Source organism: Ambystoma mexicanum, chromosome 10, assembly GCF_040938575.1.
Source record: "Ambystoma mexicanum isolate Mex_15411 chromosome 10, UKY_AmexF1_1, whole genome shotgun sequence".
NCBI classification, from domain to species: domain Eukaryota; kingdom Metazoa; phylum Chordata; class Amphibia; order Caudata; family Ambystomatidae; genus Ambystoma; species Ambystoma mexicanum.
Window position 1 is genome coordinate 337,326,262 of NC_090932.1, and position 25,394 is coordinate 337,351,655.

Sequence of the window (25,394 nt, forward strand, 5' to 3'; positions counted from 1 at the left end):
GGAGCTGGGTCACTTCCGGTTTTGGGTGCCATCCACATAGCCAGTGGCTGTTGGTCTCTAGGGTAGTATGGATAGGATCCCCTGGTCACCCTCCCTTGGCAACAATCACATGTCAAGGAAAAATCGGAGGGCCTCATTGAAGGACAGTGCTTAGGGAGGGCGGGGGAGGGGGGAGAAGGACAATTGGGGCAGAACGGGTCTGAAAGCTTTGACCCATTCCAATAATCTAAGATGACCAGGCATTTGCAGCTGTAGCCAAAACAGGGCTTGGTTAGATAGGGGACAAGTATGTAGCCCTAAGGGATAATTAGAAATAAAGACACGGACACAAGGGTGCATACATACTTTAGTGTGTGTACTATGTGCATGTGTTTTACTTATACCTTTCTGTACCGAACCATCCAGCCCACCATGGGATGGGATGGGATGTTGAAAAACAAAGGGCAGAACTTCCCTGCCCAGGCCATTCTAGAAAGAACCGGTATAGAACAGTTAAGTCAGAAAAATAGGGAAGGAGAAGCAGCTGTGGTTAAGGGATCCTTGGGGGCCGCAGAGAACCCCAACCCTCCCAAGAGCCCTGAAGAGTTTGTCGGCTGGGTCACGTGTGCCGGGTGACCCAGCATTCTTAACCTGGGCCCATGCTGCTTGCACAGAGCAGCCCGGGCATACAGGGGGCCGTGTGGCAGCAGACGGCCCATCCGTGGGCCAGACCGGATGGACCCCATCATGTAAACTCCTCTGGGCAACATGCGTAGGTGCCATGGGGAGGGAGAAGGCACTGCTCCAACAGCCATTTGGGCCGTGTGGCCCAAAGTGAGCGACACAGTGCCCAGTTTCGCCCCACCTCGTGGCTGGCAAGGCTGGCTGTGCAGAGGTGTCCACCCGTGCCGCTTATGTTAGGTGGCCCGGAAGATGAAGGATGGTGAACCGCCACAGAATGGAGCAGTGAAGGAAAAAAAAGCACAGTGAAGAGAGGAAGTCCTGGACTTCTCCGTCAGGCAGCCAAGGTGAAGTAAGAAGCTCCATGGGGGAATAGAGGGGGTGGGGAGGGGGGCAGTGAGTGCGTCACAGGCGCAGCAGGGAATGGCAGCAGCATCCCCATGGAAACAGGGATGCCTCCTGAAGCAAACATGGTGCTGGGGCTGTAGCACGCATCGTGTGGGAACCCAGGGCCACCCAAGAAGACTTCATGGGCAGCAGCGGTTTTTGGGGGGGGGGTAAGGGAGGCAGGGGTTTGGGGGGGGAATGAGGTCGTCCATAAAGAGGAGCAGTGGACTGCCACAGCCAGGCATGGGGGCTGCCTAAAGACAGTATATGTGGGGACAGTCGTGGAGAGTTTGGGTAGACCCACATGGTGGATGCCCCCCCCGTCCCACCCAATACCATTGACTGGAGGAGACACAGTCCTAATATCAGCAGGGGCAGACCATTTCCTCCACCAGTACAGCACCACTACAGGTACTGGAGAGGGGTGGCTGATTGAAGCAGTCAACCCTATGTCAAATGATATACTATTTGTTATTGTTTGTTGAATATATATTATATATGATGCATTACTCACCGTAATCTTATTTCTGATGCTTGTATCTGCTTAGATTCACATGCTGTGCATAGGCCAACATCTAGCGGAAGCTGCAGAGCATTACAGTTGTTTTTGAAACTTGAAAAGGGCCGTCGACAGGGCATGCCAGTAATGCTGTCCCTAGTGTGACATCCACTGTACCCATGATCCTTCACGCGTCAAGGTCCCTCGGATTGTTATTTTTCTGACATGAGGTAGCATGAAGTGTAGCTTGAGTACAGTTGTATCCAAACAGATACATATCAGAACAAGCTCATAAGCAACCATGTGCCTTCTCTCTGCGGCAGGGAAGGGTGGGCTTATGTGAATGTAAGCAGATACAAGCATCAGAAATATGATTACGGTGAGTATGTATCCCTTCTGAGGCTTGTGGCATGGACTCAGATCACATGCTGTGCATAGATTAGCATGCAGTGTTAGGAGGTGTTGTGATGTGATCAGGTTCATGGGCAAACAGATGTCTTAGAACTACTTATCCCACCCGTGTATGTCTTGGAATGAGCGTCAATGCAGTAATGCCGAGTTAAAGTGTGTATTGAGCTCCATGTAGCTGCTTTGCAAATACTGTGTAGAGGGACATTTGCAATGAAAGCAAGAGTGGCTCCTGTGCTCCTAGTGGAGTGAATTCTAGGCGTGAAAGGCAGTGTCTTGTTTGATAACGAATAGCACAATTGTATACATCCGACTATCCACCTGGAGATGTCATTTTTGAAATGCGGTCTCCTCTGCCTGTAGCTATGGAGTCAAACAGTTGGTCTGTTTTTCTTAGCGGTCTGGTCTTGTTTAAATAGTAAAGGACCGCCCTCCTCACATTTAGCGTGTATAGTTTTACCTCAGCTGAGCTGGTGGGGTTCTGAAAGAAAGCCGGTAGCTCAATTGACTGGTTAACATGAAATTTAGAGATTAACTTAGGGGAAAATGTAAGATGTGTACGTAAAACCAGTTTATCCTAGTGTACAACAAAGAAAGGATCCTGCACTGAATGCTTTTATTTCACTCCCTCTTCTTATGGAAGTGATGACCACCAAGAAGGCAGTTTTGCAAGTTAGGTGTTTAAGACTACACTTATGCATCGGCTCAAAAGGAGGTACCAGGAGCTTAGCGAGTACAACATTGAGATCCCATCCTGGGACCGGATTAGAAATTGGAGGGTGAAGTCTCTTTAGCCCCTCCATGAATACTTTGATGACCGGCACCTTCCACCATGAGACTTTATTGTGAGAGGTGGTGTAGGCTGACAAGGCCGCCAGTTGGACCTTTAAAGAGTTGAATACCAACCCCGAATCTAGCAAGTGGAGCATATAAGTTAGAATGTGGTAAGGAGTACATTCTATGGGGTTAGACTGGCACCAAATTACAAATCTCCATTGTCGAAGTAACAGTGCCTAGTGTTAGGTTTTCTTGCCTCTTTCCAGATATCCATGCACCTTTGTGGTAGGTTAAGATGGCAGCATGGCTCCTGAAGTCAAAGAGTTCTGACAAGTTTATTGAGTGAGGTTGAGGGTGCACAGATAGCCCCCTGTGCTGAGTGAGTAGATTGGTCAGGCACGGGAGTTTGATGGGATTGCACATCGCCAGTTTGCGGAGATGTGGATACCAAGGCTGTCTTGCCCACATAGGAGCAACTAAGGATGAGCGTCATCTGTTCCTTGTGGACCACCTTCATGAGAGGTGTTGGGGAGGGGAGCTGGGGGGAGAGCGTAAGCAAATTTCCCTGACTAGCTCATCCATAGGGCGTTCCCCCTTGGAGCCTGGCTGGGTGAACCTGGACGCAAAGTCTGGGCATTGACCGTTTTCACTTGTAGCGAACAAGTCTATTGTGGGGTAACCCCATTGAGAGAAGAGGTGCTCTACAACCCCCGTGTGTAGTCGCCATTCGTGTTCTTCTGGTAAGGGATCTCTGCTCAGTGAGTCTGCCAGAGAGTTTGAGTTCCCCTGGAACATGCTGTGATGACAGAAATATCTTCCGTTTGAGTGCCCATTTCCAAATGTGTTCGAAAGCCTGGACAGATTTGGAGAACATATGCCCACATTTGTTGATGTAGAACATCGCTGTAGTGCTGTCTGTTAGGACTTGCACAGATTGGTTCGCTAGGTGAAACTCAAATGCTTGAAGGGCTTTGAATACTGCCAGTAGTTCCAGCAGATTGATGTGGTTCTGAGCAGTTGCCCGAGACAACAGACCCTGAGCTGTGTGGTGAAGGTAATGAGCGCCCCACCCAGCAAGCGAGGCATCTGTCATGACAATTGCTTGTACTTCCGGACCGTGGAAGGGTTTCCTCTTCAGCAGATTTTCTCTCGTCCACCAGCGAAGATTTTGTGCTAGTGTTGGCGAAACGACCACTTGCCAGAGACCATTGTTTCGTCAACCACCCCTGCATGGGTCGCATGCACAGGCGCGAGTGTGGTACCAGGTAAATGCAAGATGCCATCATGCCTAGCAAACGCAAAGCACTGCGCAACCTACTGGCGATTGGCAAGATAATATGGTACTTGCAGTAACATGTTTTGGGCTCTTTCCTCTGACAGAAAGACCAACCCCTCTTCTGTGTTTAAAAAAGCTCCTAGGAACTGTTTGGTTGTGCTTGGCACAAGGCTTGATTTTTTTCTCGTCGATTGAGAAGCCAATTGAAAGAGAAGGTTGATCGTTCTTTGAATGTTTTGCCTGCAAATTAGGGGAGACTCCCCTGTGATCAGCCAGTCGTCCAGGTAAGGGTACACTGGAATAGCCTCCTTTCGCAGGTGTGCTGCCACCACCGCCAGTACCTTTGTGAATACCCTTGGAGCAGATCCTATTCCAAAGGGCAGCACTTTAAATTGGTAGTGCTGGTTCACTATCTTGAAACACAAGAATCATCTGTGCGCTGTGAACATTGAAATATTAAAATAGGCATCTTTCATATCCAGTGTTGCCATGCAATCCCCTTTTTTAGTAGGGGGGGGGGGGGGGGGAGGATGACCTCTTGTAGCATAGTCATGCAGAACTTTTGTGGCTTCACATTTGTTTGCAGGGCGCAAATCTAATACTGGGCGCATTGTTAAATCTTTCTTTGGCACAAGGAAGTACGTTGAATAAATACCCTTGTTTACCTGGTTGGCCGGGACAATTTCAATGGCGTCCTTTTGGAGCAGTGTGACTATTTCCCAGAGGAGGATGCATTGGTCTTCTTTGGAGTGGTTTTTCTGGCGTGGGGGGTGATTCTGGGGTTGCCCGAGAGGCTCTATACAATATACGCCTGCTATGGTGGACCGCACCCATCTGTCTGAGGTGATACCCTCCCATGCTTGGGTGAAGTTGAAAATGCGCCCTGCTACTGGAAAGGCATGGGAGGGCACCGGAAGAGGGATGCCACGGCTACTGAGGTGGGGTAACACCTCTGGAGGAGGAACCCCTTCCCCGACTGAGATATGCGCGGTCCTCACTGGTAATACTGAGAGGCTTGGCCTCGATTGTTCCCCCAGGCCGTACTTTGACTTTGATTATAGGATCCCCTATGGGCAAATTGTCCTTGTGTGCAACGAACATTGCTGTTTCCCCTTTGACCGGGTGGTTTATTAGTCAATTGGCCCAATGATTTCAATGCATCATACTCCTCCTTGGCTATCTTCAAGGCATCCTCAACGGCCTTGCCAAAGAGTACATTGGGCTCGACTGGCAGGTTAATGAGAGTAGCTTGCGTCTCTGGCTTAAAGCCAGATTGGCCTGACCAAGTGTCACGCTTAATAATGGCACCCTCAGCTATTATTCTTCCGGCACTGTCTGCGGCGTCAAGGCGGCTCTTTAGCAGGCAGCTTGACACTACCCTCCCTTCTGCAGCCACCAGTGCCGAGTCTTGAGGGGTTCTGGGGCCAACGAGAGTACCGCTGAGACTTCGTCCCATTATAACAGTTATAACTAGCTGATAAGGTTGAGTTATTAGCAATTCTGGTCTGGAATGCAGCAGAAGAGGCCACCTTCCTGCCCACTGTGTAGAGCCACTTGCTTTCTTTGTCTGGGGAGCCTCAGAGGAGGCTAGGGGAGTACCTGCTCTTTTTCTTGTTGTAGTAACAACTAGCGAGTCCGTTTTTTGCTGGCCACTAATGTACAGCGGGTCTGATGGCGCAGGTCTGAACAGTTTTTCTATGCTTGGGTATCTCCAGCGATGGTTGTACCCTTCACTGGACAGACTTGTCCCGTGGATCCTCTTGGGTAGATATTTGAAAAACTTCAGCCGCTTTTATAAGTGCTTCGTTCAAGAGAGGTTGATCATCAATGGGTGAATCTACAATAGGGGGGTCTTGATCAACTGGTGACTATGATGTACATGTCTTTATCAGGGTCACCCTCATCCTCCTCATTATCCCTGTAATAAGGGTCTGCGGCTTCTTGGTCATAGAGGTCTTCATGATCATTGTCCGGGTCATAGAGTTCAATTATAGTTGGATCTTGAGCTGGTTCACCGGGGCGAGACCTTTTAGCAGGGGATTCAACAGGGTTCTGTGACCCACAGGCTGCTGTTGTGGGCAGGGTGCAGTGAAAACTCTAGAAGTAGCTAGGCTCTTTCTCATAAAAATTTGCCATGAAAGACATTCTTCTCATGGCCCTATCTATATCTTCAGCTGACCATTGGGCAGAGCTAGAAATTACCATAGAATGGGGTGGGAGACCTAGATCTTCTGCAGTGGGAGGGGCGGGGGGATTACCTTAGAAGGTGTAGGTGTAGCCTTTTTCTTTAAGGCTGAAGATAGGGAATCCTGTGACTGAGGTTCTTTACTTTTATGAGGGGACCCATCCTTCTGTGTCTTATCCCTAAGAGGGTTCTTAGAGGAGCTCTTCTTAGACTCCCTTGACTTTACAAGGCTTTCCAGTACATGCTTCTTAACTGAGCAAGTCCAGCCTGTATGGGCTTTTTTACCGCAATCGATGAGGAACGTCAAATTTCGGCTATAGTTGGCTCCGAAGTCTCGTCAGCCGACTCACGATCTTCGGGAATATTTTTACCTGCAAAGTCTGTTCTGTCGACAGTCGGGACCCGTCATGTGACGATATGGAGTGCCCAGGGGACAGTGATACAACAGACCTTTACCTAGACATTGCGCGTTGCCGTTTGATCAACACCTGTGTCGAGTCTCGGTGGTGGGTTGTGTGTTTTGTGGCGGGGTTAGTGAGAGCGCCTTTGCCATCGGATGTTGTCCCCATACCATGGCCGCCAGCCTGTCTGTTGGGATCAAAGGCCTGAACTTGGGAAACCAGAGTAATCCCACCGCCTTTGCCGTCGGATACTGCAGCGTTACTGCCGTCGCTGAATGCACCCTCAGCCCCCATGGCCGAGTTGCCTGGCGTGATGGGCCCAGCGTTTAGTTAAGCACTCCCTCAATGTCTTGGGTTTGAAGAGCCTACACGCTCGACAGGAACCCTCAACGTGGTCCTGAGGGAAACACAAGTTACACACAAGGTGTTGGTCGACATACTGGAACTTTTTATTGCACTTGGAGCACAATTCAAAGGGGTTCCTTTCCATAACAAAATGATACACTAGTTAGGCGAATGTAGTATACAAAAAGGGGTATATACATTTTCATTGTCTCTCTCTCTCTCTGGTTTGTATCGATAGTCTGCGAGTATAAAGGATAGCAAGAAAAACTCTTTAATTGGATCATAATAAATGGCGATAAGCCGAAAGTGGAACTCCGCTATAAGCGTCTGTCTATGATAGAGGAGGAGGAGGGGAGGGGGGGGGGGGATGGGGAACAATCTGAGGGACCTCAACGCGTGAAGGATCATGGGTACAGTGGACGCCACACTAGGGATAGTATTACTGGCACGCCCCATCAGCATCCCTTTGAGTATCGAAAACAGTAATACTCTGCAGCTTCCACTAAATGTCAGCCTATGCACAGCATGTGATCTAAGCAGATTCCATAAGCCTTAGAAATAAAAAAAATATATATAGAATTTTTTTAAAGGGAAGTGGCAACCTGCCAGAGGACACATTACAGTGGGTGGCACCAGGGTAGCTCAGGGGGCTGTTCTGTCAGTTCCAAACTATTGGTCTCCATGTGACTCGAGGGTGGGCTGACGGGGCAGATCCCCTTAGAAGAAAAAAAAAAAACTCATGCCAGAGGGAACTTAGAAGTGGATTAGGAATGTTTGATAAGTAAAGTTTTTGCTTTTATAAATAAAGGGTCTCGGTTGTGATCCCTAAAATATCCACCTTGTCAGTTTCATGAAAAAGTACGCCTAGGACGTAGCCCATCTCCATTTTATTTTGCACATTCAGCGCCCCTCCCTATCCAACTGGTCTGAGGGGTGGAGGTGATTGGAGAACAGCCTTGGTCTGTGATGAGGGCAGTGTGTGCCGCCTTACCCAGAAACTGGGTTGGAAAACAGGGGATAAGACAGGGCAGTGGCAAGGCAAGCTCTCCCAGACGCCAAGATCAGTGTAAAAAGGATACATTTCCCTTTAAGGGAAAGCAATTTCATTCACTGAGCATTACAACTATAACACCACATGCTTCCCATTCCCCTACTAACATCTGGAAAGACGTTTCACTGAAAAAGCAACCCAAAGAGTTAGGAGTCCAGCAGATACAATGATGCCGGTCAACAGCTTTCAGTGGCACAGGAACCAAAGTTACAAAGGCATTTTTCCCTGACAAAATACTCATGCCAGCAGTTACTACACGACTACCACCCTTCTTGTGTACAGGGATGAGTAGTAGTTTCTAAACTCCTACTCAGTCCCACACCTACTAGAACAGAAGTGATCTCAAAGTTGAAACAGGCACAACATGAATGGTATACCTCCTTCACCTCTTTAGGGATGCATGGGCTCAGAGAAAGCTCACTGCATAACAGACGTGAGCCAGCAAGGAAGCATTCAAAACAAAAATAGTACAGCAGGTACCTCAATAATGGAACTGCCTAATCAAGGTCCTATGAACGAAGACTAAACTAGAAGGACAAACTATTCAAAAAAACACAAACAAATCACCCCTGTAAGGAAATACATAATGAATGCAGACCTTGGGAGAAAGGTACACTGGGTATTTGAGAAGAGGGGTCTGTAGGTAACCAGTCTTACAGAAGTCAAATCAGCTCAAGAATGCGTCTTCAAGGAATAAAAAGGGGTCTTAAATTTCACTAGGACCCACAGAACAAGGTCAGGGATAGAACCACCGACTTATACCTTTTGTTTTCTTTGAGAAGGTTAACAGCACCAAGCAGAGTTTCTGGGCACGTTGTGTCGATTCAAGATCAAGCTGTCTAGCTGATTCGATGGGATTCATCACTCGGCTTGAAGAAGCTTGGGACAGGCCTTTAATGTTCAGATCGGCACAGCTCAAAGGGTGCTTGAAGCGGTTTGAGTTGTAGACTGACCAAGGTAGTTCTGTTTGGACTTTCCAGAGGCTCAAAGAAGTTTGGAATGTTCACAGTACCTTACAATGTCAAGAGCCTAGGCAGCTTCTTTTAATCCTTAGTTTGCTGCGAGACCCTCAACTTGCTCTATAAGGAAAGTGAATAGTCCTTCCCAGCCAGGAAAGTTACCAGGGACACTTACAGGGCTTTCCACTTCAGCAGGTACAGTTTGTAGCAACAGTTGGGACTCTTCAACAGCAGGTAGCTTTAAAGATTTGCGCCTTAAGCGGTTACGGGAAGTTTGTATTATCCTTGGAAGTCCTTATCTTCACCCCAATAGCTGGCGACTTTGGGCAGTCCTTACCACAAACACGTTTATATTGAAAAATTGTAGAAGATTGTTCCATGGAATTGATTCAAATAAACAAGGAGGTGGTGGTGGTGGTGGTGCTTTACCCCCATACATAGCCATGTTGCTGCAGCAGATTGATTATTCTAATCCTCCTGTGAGGGGACAATTCTTGTAGGCAGAAAAGTCAGGGGTGTGGCCAGTCTCAGGAAATGTTTCCTGGGCATATTCAAAATGGTTCAACCCTTATCCTGTGGACAGGTTCTCTCCCTAGCTATACTATACCCCCTTCCCCTTTCCTGCCCAAGATCAAAAGAACTCCAGAAGTTCTCTTTGGTGTGACTTCCCATTGGGTGCAGAGGTCCCTTTGAAACTCCTAACCCTACCCCACCCATTGGTTGAGGTATGTCCTGCTAGGGAGGCGCCAAGCCTTCCCAGCAGAACAAAAATCTTCCTCGGAAAGGCCGACCATCTGGTGTGGGTAAAACATTCAGGCCTAAGCACAAATACACAAATGGCAATGCAGCTGCAAGTCCGTGGAAACCGGTGAAAATATTACATCAAAATGAGGTTTTGGACACTAATTACATCTCCTCACATGCCACTATATGAAACTAGATACAGTGAGGCTACACAGTTAAGTATAGCTTGATTTGTGGGTGCCCATTGTTAAAGGCGGTTGAAATGAAATGTATTATAGCAGGCTGTTTCAGGAAAGCACGTCTACCTGTAGCTGCCATGTTCCCAAATCACACTGTCGCTGCTGGTGTGTCAGTAGACAGTTCAACACATTACACGTGCGAACTATACTTTTAGCATGAAACGTTAGGAAAATTGCATCTATACAACAGAGTCCACATTCTGAGAGAGAAGCCATGATCATTTCAATAGCACAAATCAAAACGACACTGGATTGCATGCCAACGCAGATAGCCCTGTCACACCAGAGATACAAGTTTGCAATGTCACTATGCAGGGAGGTTCCCCACGGAAATTAAGCATTCCAACTTACTGTTTCCCAGCATTGCAATCATATGCAGGGGTGGGGAAAGAGAGCCAAGATAAACAGAGACGGCACCAAAGGGCATTGGGGGAACAGTAAATTCCAAGACGCGGATAGGCCAGTTATAGGCTTTGCCCAGACCACTAAGCCCAAAGCAGTCCCAGGTGTCCAAACCATAGACCACACATGCAGATCATTAAGAGTCCTGCCGAGTAGTAAGGGTAAATAGAGTTTAAAACCCAGGAGCACAGGCCGCCTGTGACGGTTTAAGGAGCAGGAGGCACACAGTCTGGTAGAGGATGAAAACAAAATGTTGAGAGAAGACTCTGCAGAGGGGTGGGCCACAGTGGAGAACAGGAGGTGGTGGTGGTGGTGAGAGCTAGGAGAGTGAAAGAGGAGGTGGTAACAAAAAGGGAAACGATGTGCAGGATGAAGAGGCGAGACTCATGAGGGTGACTTGGAAGATGGTGAAATCAGGAGAGTGCAAAGGTACAGCTGGTAACATCGGAAGGCTATAGATCAAAGGAGGAGGTAGTAATTTCAGTTGCAGAACGGTTCCAAGAGGTGGTAAGACAGAGGAAACAGAAGGTGGGGAAACAAGGGATAAGGTGGTGATAACATTGGCAGACGGCAGAAAAGAGGTAGTAACATCAGTAACGTCAGACAGAAGTTGGCACAGGCCAGGTGGTGGTGAGAGACTGAGTACGTGAAGAAAGAACACAAGGAGGAGGTGGGAGGATCATATTGCAAAGTAAAGACAAAGAAAGAGGCACAGCGAAGCCTCATAGATCGAGAGCAAAGGAAGGTTCCGACAGGCCAGAACGGCAACAGGAGGAAACACCAGGTCAGAGGTCATCCTGAGAACAAAAAGGGGAGGGGAGAAGAATCAAAAGTCCATACAATGGCACGATTCGAGGGACCCCTCCTCAGCTCTCCCCCCCATCAGCTAATACCAACGAGCAGTATGCTGGCAAGATTTCACGCCTCAATGGAGTCTTGGGGTATGGACCCCGGAAAGTCTACATCTAGAATACCATCTGAATGTAATATTGGGTCCCCCTCTAAATCTTTCTTCCCAGCAGGAGGAATGGCGGAATCTTTAGCACTTGTAAAGGCTAGGATGAAAAGTTCAGCGGCCTGAGAATCCGAGAGACTGGTGAGGACATTGTAAAAAGGTCTCTCATTGAAGGGAGGAGTCCAATTACATCCAACTGAGTAACCCTCAAGACCATTTTATTTGGGAATTCCAGTTTAAACTTAAGTCTGCCCATTCTGTTAACAAACCTTAAATAAAAGTTGTATACTTCCAACATATGGTCCGAGTGTGCTTCCTTGGCCCAAGAGAACCCTGCAACACTCCCATGTATGTGTGTGGCACAAGTTGCATTTTAATGTAATTGATTTAGGCAACTGGAAAAAAAAGTGATAAGAATGGCCTGAATACTTGGTATACCCAGGCCCCTTTGTCAGAGCTTAACCACAATGCAGATTTCACAAAACATACTGCATGCTCCCTCTCGCCTTCTTTTTCAATATCAGTCTAGTCGACTTCTGCTGAAAAACAGACCTTTTCTGCGCATACCTTTGGATCATATGAAGTAGGGTTTACTGTGCTACTGGACCATGATGAGGTAGATCCTGCAATAAAAGGATTGCCAGGAGCCACATGAGATGCTGTTGATGCTTGTGGCCAATATTGTTGTTGTGCCTGTGGCATGCCATATGCTCGCTGATGACCCCATGTCTCATCTTGAGGTCTTGACTGTGGTGCTGCTTGTTGTGGAATGCCATGGTTAGCAGCTCCATATGGATAGGGTGCAGCGGACAGTCCAGGAGCCTGTGAAGAGAAACTTATGTAAAAAGCCTTGGACAGAAAATACAAATGTAATATACAAATGTAATCTGCAAATGTGTAAAATGCGATATCACCAAAGATGTTGCTGTAAGAAATAACTATGAAAGCAGATTTCTGCTCAATCTAATATAGGTTACAGAGCAGGCCTCAAAATATGCACTAAGCAAGTGATTTTATACCTGGCTAGCAACTTGCAACTAACATTTTTACCCCCGTTATAGACGATCTGGTAATAGTTGACCATGACTTTAAATGGAGAATTTGTCCCCCAAGCATGCTCAGGAAATTACAGCAAATCAAGGCCACATGCAATTCTAGGACATTGACTAGACATTCTCTTATCAGGAAACAGCAACTTCTCTAAACGGCACTCTGTACACTTGTAGATCAAATGCCATTTTACTTTCTTGTAACACCTGAGCTCCAGCACTTTGAATATCCCCATCAACATTGGAAGCTATATGGTACACTAAAAACAATGTCTATACATAGTGTATTCATTTTATGCAAGTCTTCCAAACACACACGATTTAGAGCCCACAGTATGGAAGCAACACATGTTCTGACACAGTCCTGCCTCCCCCGTCCCCTGACAGTCCCTTATAGTGTTGATGAGTTACCTTATTTCCTGCCCATGCCATTCCACCTCTGCGTAGTCACTATTCCGAGCTGTCTACCTGCACCTGTCCCATTTAGCTGAACACTCCCATCCCAGGCTAGTAATGTGCCCCAGTTGCAGGCTTCACTAACCCCTTCCTTGCTTGCTTACCTTTCTCTCTTCCGTGCAATACAAGGGGTAACCCACGACTCTGCTGGTCTTGCTCAACTCCTCGCCCCCCCTTCCACTATTCGTCTACATCCTGTGTGTTTGGGGGAGATCCCTACAACACTTTCTCCGCCGACTCACCACAACAATTGTTCAGTTCCTATTTCTCACTTACTTTCCCTTATCTAGCTCAGCCACCATTTAATTGCCCCACACCACATGTGCTTCCTGGTTAAACTCCTAGTATACACACCCGTCACCACGCCACGTGTGCTAGGATCTGTTTCAGCATAAAAGGAACCAGAAGGTCAAGGTCATAAAAGAAAGGAACTTAGGGACACCAGGTATATAATTAGATGATCAAACAGAACAAAAAAATTAGACTGGGGTAAAGTGCATCTATATAGGGAACACAAGGAAACTGGACCATCCACCAATAGGATAAGAAAGAATTAAATTCTCCTCCATTCATTAGTATTCTCCAAACTTATAATTGTATTAATCTAAAATCCATAAGTAAATCAATATGACATATCATAAATTACATTGATACAACAGTTCAGTTAAAAATATTGAGCTGAAACGTATTGAATATTGAAAAATAGGAAATCTCAAAAAGTAGATTGATGAGTGATGTGCACACCAGACAAAACTCCCTCAACAAAATTAAACTGTTGATGCTTGTAAACTCATCAAGTGTGGAGAAGTGTACAAAGCGAAATGAGTGTAAATTGAAAAATAACAACTCCCCAACTACCCACAGAAAAAGAATATAACATACCCAAACATACAATTCTAATCATAATACAATTACACCTATAACCCAACTAATTATGTCTAGTAGGTACATAAGGTCATCCTGAATAAGACCCAAAAGATCTTAACATGTTTCTTTCCGTTACACCAACGTTTTTAACTAATAGGACATTAAGGGGTATGATTAAGTTGATAATCTTGCTGGTATGTCTTTCATATAAAGTATTCAGTGGTACAATCGTGTTCCTTGGCTTCACCAGATTGATATTTGAATGATCAATCAAGGTTATTGAAAGGAATATCAATTTCCTTGTCTAACTGGGGACCCTCGTCAAAGGTCGGTGAAGAGCCTGCATGGAAGAACCAACCAAGAGTAATTTGTGAAAGTGACAATCAGCAAATGTAATGCATGAAAGGGGGCAGTTCAAAGTAACATTTGCTTCCTTAAGTCAGATGAAGAAGAGACATGGAAGAACAGTAATCAAAAGGGATGCCGCCCTAAACCCATAAAATCTATGCAAATTTTCAGAAGGCACTTATATTGAGGAACTTACAGACTGGTATCTTGAAGTGTAAGGAAAATTAAATACCATTAGAATAGTTGAACCAAATGAAGGCTCACTAATGAAACAAAATTTGAAGAAAGAAATAATGTTGTTCAAGTGTGTGCAAGATAAATGACACAAACTTACTGTGGCTTCTAGTATGTGACAACATAACACTGTAGGTTAAAATACTGCAGAGACGTGTGCAAATTAAAGGTTACAAGTTTAATTCAGTTGGCATTTAGTACGACATACATCTATCCATGTCTGGAGGCGGGAAATGCCAACATGAACATAATAGGTGCAAGCTACATTGCCCTCTCTGCTGTGATCTAAGCCATACAAGTTTGCTCATGGCCAACCAGTTATTAGGCCTTTCGACAGGTCCGAAGGTTTTGGATGCCTTTTTGAATTAGAATAAGCTTTGAAAGGGGTCTGGGGAGGGAAGAGGAGGGGAGATTTTAAATGCAATGGCTTTTGAAATCGATTGGCATACTAAGTGGTGTTCACATTTCCTCACCACATACAGGATGGGGTTTTAAGAAAGCAATTGTTGGGGCTGAGTGGTTGGTGGGGAGTGAATTTGAGCTAGAAGTAAAGTGGCCTGAATCCGCTATATACTTGTAGGTGAGAAGAACAAGTTACTTACCAACTGTAACATTCTTTCGACTGGATGTTCCTCCCACGTATTCCTTATCTTTGATAAATCCACTTCCAGCTTGCTGGCCATGGACATTTTTTTCACAGTAGAGGGCGCTGCGTGTAAACATCCCTCGAAGGCCTCCGTATCGGCGCTGGCGTCGCCATAGGTATAAATAGTCTTGCGCAGTGTCCGTTGCTCAGTTCCATTTTGAGGAGCTGTGTTTGTCCAGTATGAGACTGTTAGTACCCTTGGAAGGAGCGTAGGCTGCAACTACAAGGGAAGTTTTAATGCGGGGAAGGATGGGAGGGGCGATAAGAAATACATGGGAGGAACAGCCAGTCGAAAGAACATTACAGTTGTTAAGTAACTTGTTCTTCGAATGGATTACGTCCTCCCACAAATTCCTCATCTTTGATAGACTCCCAAAGCAGTAATGTGTACAGGAGGCAGAAGTAAAATTTAGAAAGATTTTAAGAGTGCACAGAGTGCAATACAGCTTTCCCAAATCTAGTCTCCTGGTTAGTGGAGGAATCTAGACTGTAGAAGTTGGTGAAAGTATGTGCAGATGACCATGTGGCAACCGCACAGATGTCTTTTATTGGAACTCCTCTTTGGAGATCGGATGAGGCTGCAATACCCCTGGTCGAATGAGCCCTGAGGTGTTGAGGGTCCTTTCCTGCCAATTTATAACACTCTATGATAGTTAGAATTATCTATCTTGAAATGGTCCGTTTCATGATGGGTAAACATAGTTTATGTCCTGCATACCCCACAAAAAGCTGGTCTGCTTGCCTAATCCTTGCGAGTCTGTTGATGTAAAAACTCAAGGCACGCTTTGGATCCAGCCTGTGTAATCTCTCTTCCTCTTTACCTGGGTGAGGAGGAGGGTAAAATGAAGGCAAGGTTATCTTTTGTGTGATAAGGAATTCTGAGACAACCTTTGGGAGGAAATTCGGCTTCACTTGAAGAACTACTTTATCTTTGTGAAAAATGTGGAGGTTTGCAAGACAAAGCTTGTAGTTCGCTTACTCTTCTGGCAGAAGTTAAAGCCACTAGGAAAACTGTTTTGAGAGTGAGAAATCTTAATGGACAGGAATGAAGAGGTTCAAAAGGAGTGCCCATTAGAAATGTTAACACTAGATTTAAATCCCATGGGCGAACCTGAAAAGGCGTTGGGGTGGGGGGGTGGGCGGGGGGGAAACATTAGTCAACCCTTTCAGAAATTGAATGACTAGAGGCATTTTTAAAAATTAGTGTTCCTCAGCCGTGCGTTTAAAAATTGATAGCGCAGCAAGGTAATCCTTGATTGTGCCAACTTGAAGTCCTGAATTTGCTAAGTATAGCAGGAAAGATAACACCATCGGTGTACTGCATGAAAAAGGGTCAATATCCTCATCTCTACACCAGCTGCAGAATTTGTTCCAATGGCAGCGGTATAAAGATTTAGTTGCTGGTCTTCTAGCCGAAAGCAACACCTCCATTACGTCATCAGGGAGGTCCCAATCTTTGTATCTCAACCTTTCAGAAACCAAGCAAGAAGGTTGAGAGTCCTGATATCTGGATGGAGAACCTGACCCTCCTCTAGCAAGGGAAGATACTCTCTTTGTGGAAGAGAAATCGGAGGACAGATGGACATGTCTAGAAGATCTGGGTACCACTTTCTCCTGGCTCAATCCGGGGCAATTAGAATCATGGGTTTCCGGAATCTTCGCAGCCTCCTTATTACGTGAGGAATGACAGAAGTGGAAACTCCGAGTCCCCCACAAACGCATCTCCTAGAGCTCCTCTCGGGGGAAATTCCCTTGAGCAGTATTGTTCGCATTTCTAGTTGACACTCGTTGCAAACAGATCCCCCTGACGGGTTCCCCAAAGGGTCAAGATCTCTTGAAGGACTTCCTGAGCTAGTTCCCACTCATGGGAGACTGAGGTCTGCCTGCTCAGAATGTCCGCCGCCGTGTTCCCCTCTCCAGCTAGGTGAACTGCCGATAGAGAGATTCCTTCCTGAATTGCCCAGAGCCACAGCTGCATTGCCTCTCTGCACAGTGGCAGCGACCCTACTCCTCTTTTGTTGAGGTAGTGCATGGCCACTGTGTTGTCCGTCATTATCAGAATATTTTTTCACTGTACCGATGGCAGAAAAGCTTTCAGTGCTAGCTTGATTGCTATTAGCTCTAATAGGTTGATTTGTAGTCTGGACTCAGGCGGAGACCAGCGACCGCTGATGGTTAAGTCTTTGGTATGGGCTACCCACCCCGTGAGTGAGGCATCCGTTACTACGGTTATGTCCGGCCATGGTTGCCAAACGGTTCTTCCTGTCAAGATGTTCTCCTGACAGGCCCACCAGTGGAGGTCTTGTGCTAGTGTTCGGGATTTGCAGGAGATCGGACATCATTCCTGAGAATTACGACCACTGGGTCCTTCGCGCCCACTGGAGAGATCTCATTCTCAGGCGAGCCTCTGGCACTAGAAAAATGCAGGACGCCGTGAGGCCGAGCAACCACAAAAGAAAAAAAAAAAAAAGAAATGGTAGACGCTGGGCATTTTGAAATCTGGTCATCTGTAGAATAACTTGAGCCCTCACCTCTGGTGGCAAGGCTTTTCCCAGGGATGTGTCCAGGTCTGCTCAAATGAACTGGAGTTTGTGATGGTATCATATGTGACTTCTTTAAGTTGAGGGAGAAGCCCAGCATGGAGGAAGTGGCAAACATAATCTAGATGGATCTGAGCTTGTTCTGGGGACACAGCTCTGATCAACCAGTTGTCCAGGTACGGGTAGACCTTAATCCATCCCCTCAGACTTGCTGCCACGACTGCCATTAACTTGGTGAAGACCCTCAGGCGGAAGTCACCCCAAATGGCAGAACCCGAAATTGATAGCGAGAGAAACCAATGGCGAACCTCAGGTACTTTGTGCTTGAGATGGATAGGCACATGACAGTAAGCACCCTGAAGGTCCAGAGATACCAACCAATCCAGAAACTGGAGGGCCTGATGGATCTGAGAAAGGGTTACCATCTTGAACTTGTCCTTCCTGAGGAATTTGTTCAATTGTCTCAAGTCCAAGATGGGTCTCAATCCGCTGTCCTTTTTTGGTATTAGGAAGTATGGGGAGTACCAACTCTTGTTCCTCTCTGCTACAGGTTCTATGGCACCTTTCTCTAGCAGGTCTAAAATCTCCTGCATAAGGAGCGGGTGTGGAAACTTCAAAGAGTTGCTCCCCGGTGGATGACTGAGGAGTGTCTAGGAAAGGCATGAAGTAACCTTGGGCAATTGTCTCCAATGACCAAGCATCTGACGTAATAGCCTGCCATTCTGTCAGATGTTGAGTTAACCTGCCTCCTACTGGTGTTTTGCGGAGAGAGGGTTTTTTGGAGCAGCTGACGCAGATGCGGAGGCTAAGGCAGCACCTGCTCGTGTGGACTTGGCATCTATGATGCCCCCGGGCTGTTGCGCGCTATACAAAAACGAATAAATCCATACATTTGACCAGTCCACCATGGGTGAATATTCTCTGGCCCCTCTGAGCTGGTTGCCCTCTTTTTTTCCGAATGCAAAGTAAAAACTGAAGTGCTTTCCCCTCCAGGATGTACTTGTGGGGCGGTATGGAGTTTGACGAATTGCAGCTCCAAGTGATTTGGCCGCCACTTTGGAGGTTTGCAATTTCTCCAAACTGTCATCAGCTTTTTTGCCAAATAGAGGCGCACTGTCAAAGGGCATATTCAGAAGTCTGGCTTGTATATCAGTAGCAAAACCAGACTTCCGCAAACCACGCAAATCTGTGGATTGTGGTACTGGCCGCCATGGCTCTGCTGATAGTCAAGACCTGTTTGGAGGAACTCACACATTGCATCCTTCCCGTCCTTGATATTCAAGAATGCGTCTCTTTCCTCCCCTTCTGGGCGACGGTCAGTCGCGGTTGAAGCGCACTCCAAAAAAGTGTGGCTGAATCTCGCCAGCGTGCAAGTGGCATTAGCCGACTTAAGTATCATGCTGCATGCCGAAAATACCTCCTGTGGTATTGTGGGGTACGCCGATTGCCTGCCTGATGAAGTCGCAGCCTGAACCACTAAGCTCTCTGGGGTTGGGTGCTTTGACAAGTACTGAGGGTCTACAACCGACATTCTGTATTTCACAGAGAGCTTTTTGTTTACTGCAGGGATAACCTCCAGTGTTTCTCAATTTTTAGCTATTTCTCCGTAATGCTGCATGAAAAGGAAATATAGGGTCTTCTTGAGATCCCTTATTTAAGAACAAAAGAATGTCACCCCAATTACGTTGCGCAGCCCTAACGTGAATTCATAGGTACACAGATATGCCAGATCAATGCCGTCTTGGGAGAGTAATTGTCCAAATTGTGCTTGGCAATAAAGTCAAAGATGCAAATGTTTGATGTAGGAGTTTATAAGGGAACAAAGAACAGAAATGCCAACACGTGTTTCGACCCTGAAAAATGGGTCCTTTTAAAGGCAGAGCGTGATGTTGTGAAACGAAATGCACAAAGGTCCATGTGGTGCAACCGATTGGACAGTGCGGTTGAAACACAATTAGATGGATGGCCTCATTGGCCGTAGTATTATTAGCAACACAAAGCCGTGGTGACAGCACGTTCTGAGCAAATGGGTATAATTTTAAACCGGCAGTTTCGATAAATGGGTCAATAACATGCACGATCAGAAAAACGAAACCTGAAATACTGGGGTTGGATCCCTAGTGGGTACAAAATGTTCCGGCAGAAGTGGCAAGGCGAGATTTCTGTTAAGTCATCCTGGTGAAAAGAGGGTGCAGGTGTTGACCACCCCATGAACTCCATAATTCTAGCCATGAGAGATCTAAAAGACATCTCTGCGTGCTCACCAGGTTCTGGCTTCCCGAAGTCTGCCTCTGGGGAGGTTTCTATGCCACTGGCCTCCTGTAAAGACTCCTGAAGCTCTTTCAACCCTACTTCCGCCGATATTAGTTCTTCTGGTGTAGGAAGTCTTCTATATTGTAAACCAAAAGGCCTTTCAGAATCCGAGTCTTCCCCTTCCCCATAAGTAGAGGCCAAAGCTCTGAAGTAATCAGAGCGTGGGAGAGGTGTAAAACCCATTTCAAGTGAAGGCGTCAAATTGGTCATGACTACTTGAGAAGAAGTTGTAGTTATCGTTGTAAACGTCACAGGTCTCGACAAACTCACAAAGGGCATCGACATACTCGAGGATGGCCTAGATGTCGTCAAGAGAATCGGAATTCTACTCTATGTCGTCAATGAGGCCGAAGCTATTTTTGCCGCCTTCGAAGGATCCTTCGATGCCTCGGGTGCAGATGGTGCGGTCGGGGCATGAGGTTTCGATGACTTCACCTTCATCGGGGTCAACAACGGCGTCAATGGCACCATCTTATGTGTCAAAGGCACCTTCGACAACGGCGATGATGCAGTCTTGTGCAAACGGCCCTCGTCTCTACTCGAAGGTTTGTGACGCTCAAGTGTTTTTATTCGCCGAAGTAGACTCACTGTTTCTTTTTCGGGTCTTTCACCCGGGGTATCACCTCTAGGCATCTCCGAGGGGGACAAGGCCGCATTCTCGAAGACCCTTAGCATTGTTTTTCAAAATTCCTCCCACTTAGCTGGAGAGCTGTGTTTTGTGGGGCAGGTGACCCTTTCTGTTGAATTGGAAGATGAAGAGGAAGGTGATCTATAGAGCCTCTTCTTGGTATGTCTCGATCTGGCTGAGTGGTGAGAACCACTACGAGATCTCGAGCAGGAATGTTTTCTCCGATGACGAGGAGGTGAATGTCTCGACCAAGGACAATTTCGAATGGGTAGAAGATTTAACGGTCTTACATTTTTTCCAGCTTCCCCCTACGCTCCCTTTCGCTGTCATGGACATCCATTCCTCACACTCCGAGCATGGGTGCACTGGGCCCAGGCACCACAGGCAGATCCTGTGAGGATCGGTTAACATCTTTTTTCCACAATTCCACCATTTGTTTTATAACCTAGATCGTGGTGTCCATGAAGTGGACGAAGATGCCATCATAGATTTGAAGATTTCTTCAAGAAAATCGAAGTATTGAAAAGATTCACTGAGGAACTGAGCATTGCATCTCTGAGGCTTACGAATCGTGGAAAAAACGGAACTGAGCAATGGACGCTGTTCAAGACTATTTATACCTATGGTGATGTCAGTGCCGATACGGAGGCCTTTGAGGGACACCAACTCGAGTGATGTCTACATGCAGCGCCTCTACTGAAAAAAAAATTCAGAGGCCAGCAAGCTGGAAGTGGATTTATCAAAGATAAGGAATACGTGGGAGGACACAATCCATTCGAAAGAAGGTTTGAACATTATAGCTTTTATGTGGAGGGAAAGCAGTAAGATAATGGGGCTACAGGTGCTCTTATCTAGGCCAATCACAACTTTTACAGCAGCGTTTTGTACTTTTAGTAAAATGGTCTAGAAAAATCATCCAACATTCTTATATATTTTTAATTTTATTTATTATGTGCTTTTATTTTTAAAAAACAGTTCATATTAATTTGACTTCAAAATTATGGAGGAACCAAATACATAACAAACACTCAAAATACCTCTAGTTGCATATGCACAATATGTCAATTTTAACATTTGAAAATTCACTCAAAGGGTACCTAAAATCAATAGAAAAAAAGATGAAAAGTCAAGTTAAAATCCACTGGCCAGATAACCCAGATGTGGTAATGCGCTGCCGTAATAACAAAGGACTCTGCACGGACACATGTATTCCAAAATTGGTCCGCCTCAATACCTGCAATGCGCCTCACAAAGTTCCCATAACCTTTTACATTTAAAGGGTGCAATAGCGGGCGCCCAGTCAAAATGTCGATCAGTTTCAAGCTCTAGGTGACAGATTCAGCATTGTCTGGCTTCCAGAAGGGTATTCTTCCAGGAGCCCAAGTATTCAACTGTAGGCAATATATTGAATCAAAGGTAGATTATGAACCTCTTTAAAGCCTGGGGCACAAATTTGATGATAGGGACAAGGCCTCTTCAAAAAAAAAGCTTTCAGTTGCAAAGGACTTGTATCTCTTCTGTGCAAGCTTATGAAGATTGATACTTTTATCCCACAGTACAGCCTTATGTTTCAAAATTGTATCCCTATTAGGAACCTCACTAACTCGGGCCATTTCTAGATCCAAGGATGACAGTAGGTCTAGAATCGATTTCTCCAGGCCGTTAATGAAGCGTTTTTTTCCTACCTACGTTTTTGCCTTTTGCCAGTATTTTCAGCAATCCATTTGCTTTATTCAAAGGATGCATCACTTTGAGATAAAGAATGGATCACTGAACCAACCCAAAGGGTTACAAAAGAGAGCACACTCCGAATTCCAGTCTCAACGCCTCTACCAGCACATAGTTAGGGAGGTTCATCATTGAGCGTACTATTTTTGCTTCAAATTTGTCCAACCACGTGACAAGTGCCAGGGGAGAGAACTTGCAGGCCATAGAATATGCAAACGAAGATGCCCCGCCAACACAGCCAAGCACTTTGTGAAGACTCTCTGGGCCAATTTCAGGCCGAAGGGAAGTGCCTTGAACAGATAGTGCCGCACCTGGACCATGAACCGCAGGAACTGCAGTGCTTCTGATGGATGGGGAAGCAGGAGTCCTCCAGGTCCAGAGATGCCAAGAAGTTGCCTTCCTCCAGTTGGCCGAGCACATGCTGCAACCTCACCATTCTGAAGTTCTGGAACTTCAGGTACGAGGTGTCGCAGGTCTAGTATCCTCCACCCTCCTGTTTTCTTTCAACCCAGAAAGTATCTGGAATATACCCCGAGCCCCGGAGGTGCTGGGGAAAGTGTTTGTTTATTTTATTTCTATAGCGCTCCAGACCCGGGAGTAATAGGGCGCTTAGTACAAGTTACAAGGCACAGTACATGGTAAAAACAGTAATAGTAGGTCAACAGATATCTACAGAATATACAGACAGAGGTAATAGCAACCAAATCAAGATAAAATGAGACCCAAGCAATATGTACAATTTATAGCTAAGTCTAACTTAACGGTTGACTTTGTCAGAAGCCACCCAATGGCAAGTTTCCTGAACGACTGGAAGGATTTGGCGGACTTAATATTCAGTGGCAGGGAGTTCCAGAGTTGGGAGGCGAGGACAGTGAAGCTCGAGCATCCGGCTCTTTTAGAGGTAAATCTAGGTACTGTAAGACATAAGGTATTGGACGATCTCATGGTTCTGATGGAAGATTTCATGGTGAATTTATCTGTAAGGTGGGGGGGAGGGCTAGATAGGTGAGAGCTTTGTAAGTAAGGCAGAGGGTTTTGAGATCAGTTTTATGTTGGATAGTAAGCCATTTACATGTAGTTCTAGTGGCGGAGATGTGCTCACGCCTGGGAATGTTTAGCGCTGCCCGTAACGCATTATTTTGGAGGACTTGGAGTTTACTTATTATCGCTTGGTTGGCACCTAAGTAGAGGCTATTGCAGTAGTCTAACTTAGATTGTATAAGAGCTCTCGCTAGCGTGAGGCAACTGTTCGGGGAAAGAAATGGTCTACAGGCTCTAATTAGTTTACCTGTATAGGCGGTGGCTGAAGCAGTTGAGTTGACTTGTTTGAGGAGGGTAATATTGGCATCGAGATAGAAGCCAAGTGTTTTCACATTTTTGGCGACCGGGATGGTATTGCCATCAATTATGATGTTGGAGTAGTTGGGACTTCGTTTTTTTAAGTTGTTCGGAGAGCCAACAATGAGCAGTTCGGTCTTCTCGTCATTCAGGCAGAGATCATGTGTGGCCATCCATGCCTGAATGACAGAAGATTTCATTGATCCTAGCTACATCAGTATTGTAGTTGCCCGAGATGGTGAGGAGTATCTGAGTGTCATCCGCGTAGTTTGTGTAGGTGACACCCAGAGGGTCCAGTTTATCAAAGAGGGGCTTTGTAAAGATATTTTATTGGGTCGGTGAGACACAAGAGCCTTGTGGGACACCGTAGGTGATAGGGATAGGGTCTGCTGCAGCCACCGGAGAGAAGACTCTCATGGTTCTATTGGCCAGGAAGGATTGTATCCACGAGACAGCAGAGGGGGAAAAGTGGGCGGCAACTGAGAGGTGGCGGCAGAGTATCTTATGGTCAACCAGGTCGAAGGCTGCTGAAAGGTCTAAGAGGAGTAGGATGGCAGCCTTGCCCTTATCTTTGATTTCATCAATCTGACTTTTGAAATCAACAAGGGCAGTTTGTTCCATGTTGAGGTCGGAAACCAGACTGACGCAATCCGAGTAATTGGTTGGACTGTAGGTAATGCTGAATTTGCAAGTAAGCGACTGTCAAGGATTTTTAACAGGAAGGGAACGGTAGTGATAGGCCTGTAATTAGTAGGGATGGCTGGGTCCAGGGTCTGTTTTTTTTAGTAGCGGGAGGACCCATGACTGTTTCAAATTATTGGGTACTGAATTGGTAGAGAATGACATTTATGAGCTTAGAGATGAAGGGGGCGAGGTCTCTTGCTGCATCTTTTATAATCTGTGCAGGGCAACTCTCCCCTTTGCAGTTAGACAGTTTAAGTGAAGTTATGATTTTTTGCACTTCTAGCGCAGTTACTTTTTTGAAGGTGAAGCCATAGTTGGTGTTAGAGGTGGTGGGTGGGTGGGCTAGGGATAGGGGGGGCTAGAGGTGAGGCTACAATTGGAAAGTTGTAGTCTTTTATTTTCAATTTTTGTTTGTAGGCCAGCGATTTTGTTCGCAAGGGCATCTTGGATGCTAGTGCACCACAGTTGGTCTTTCACGGACAGGTCCGTAGGTGGAATGGGGTTTTCTAACTCCTTCAAGATGGTGAATAATTCTTTGGTATTAGAACTAACATTGATTATTCTTGTATTATAGGCATCCTTTTTAATGCGAATTATTTCTCTTTTATATAGGGAGGATGCATTAGTGAGATTGATTTCATGTTCCTCTGATGGGTTCATTTTCCAAAGGGCTTCCCATTTTGGACTTTTTATTTCTTAGAATTTTAAGTTCTGGTGTGTACCATGAGTTAAGATGTGCTTTAGGTTTACCTTTACGTAGTTTTAGAGGGGCAACAAGATCGATAGCTTTGGTCATGGCGTTATTGTAGGTGTCTACTAGTAGGTTAAGGTCCGATGAGTTAGGGACCATATTTAGAGTGGGTAGAACCAGTGGGATGAGGGCTTCAGCGGTGATGTTCTGCTTATTTCTTGTCAGACATGCTGGTGCTGGTGGGCACTGTCTATAGTGTGGGTTATTAGTGCTGATGTCAAATGAAAGTAGCAAATGGTCAGTCCATATAAGTGGTTGTGGGTCCTTGCAGATAATGTTACAGTTGTGGGCAGCGAGCCAGTCTAAAGTTCTGCCTTTCTGATGTGTGGGTAGGGTATTAAGTTGAGTGTTGTTCTGTTCGCGAAGTGTATTAGCAAGGGAGGATGCTGGAATGTCGTGAGGATCGTTGTATCACAGGTTAAAATCACCTAGAATAATGTTCTGTGATAAAGGTCTAGATTTGTCAGCTATGAGGGAGGTTATGTCTTCCTCAAAGGAACCTATGGGACCAGGAGGTCTGTATA

General features: G+C 46.0%; 1 protein-coding gene across 1 annotated transcript in view; it reads right to left on the reverse strand.

Annotated features, from left to right (window-relative positions):
- The window catches only part of BAG4 (BAG cochaperone 4), a 260,231-nt gene that overhangs the window by 27,275 nt on the left and 207,562 nt on the right, over nt 1-25,394 (reverse strand). The window contains exon 4 of the mRNA XM_069617941.1: nt 11,856-12,110. Coding sequence (XP_069474042.1) covers nt 11,856-12,110 — 255 coding nt within the window. The remainder of the gene's footprint in view (nt 1-11,855; nt 12,111-25,394) is intronic.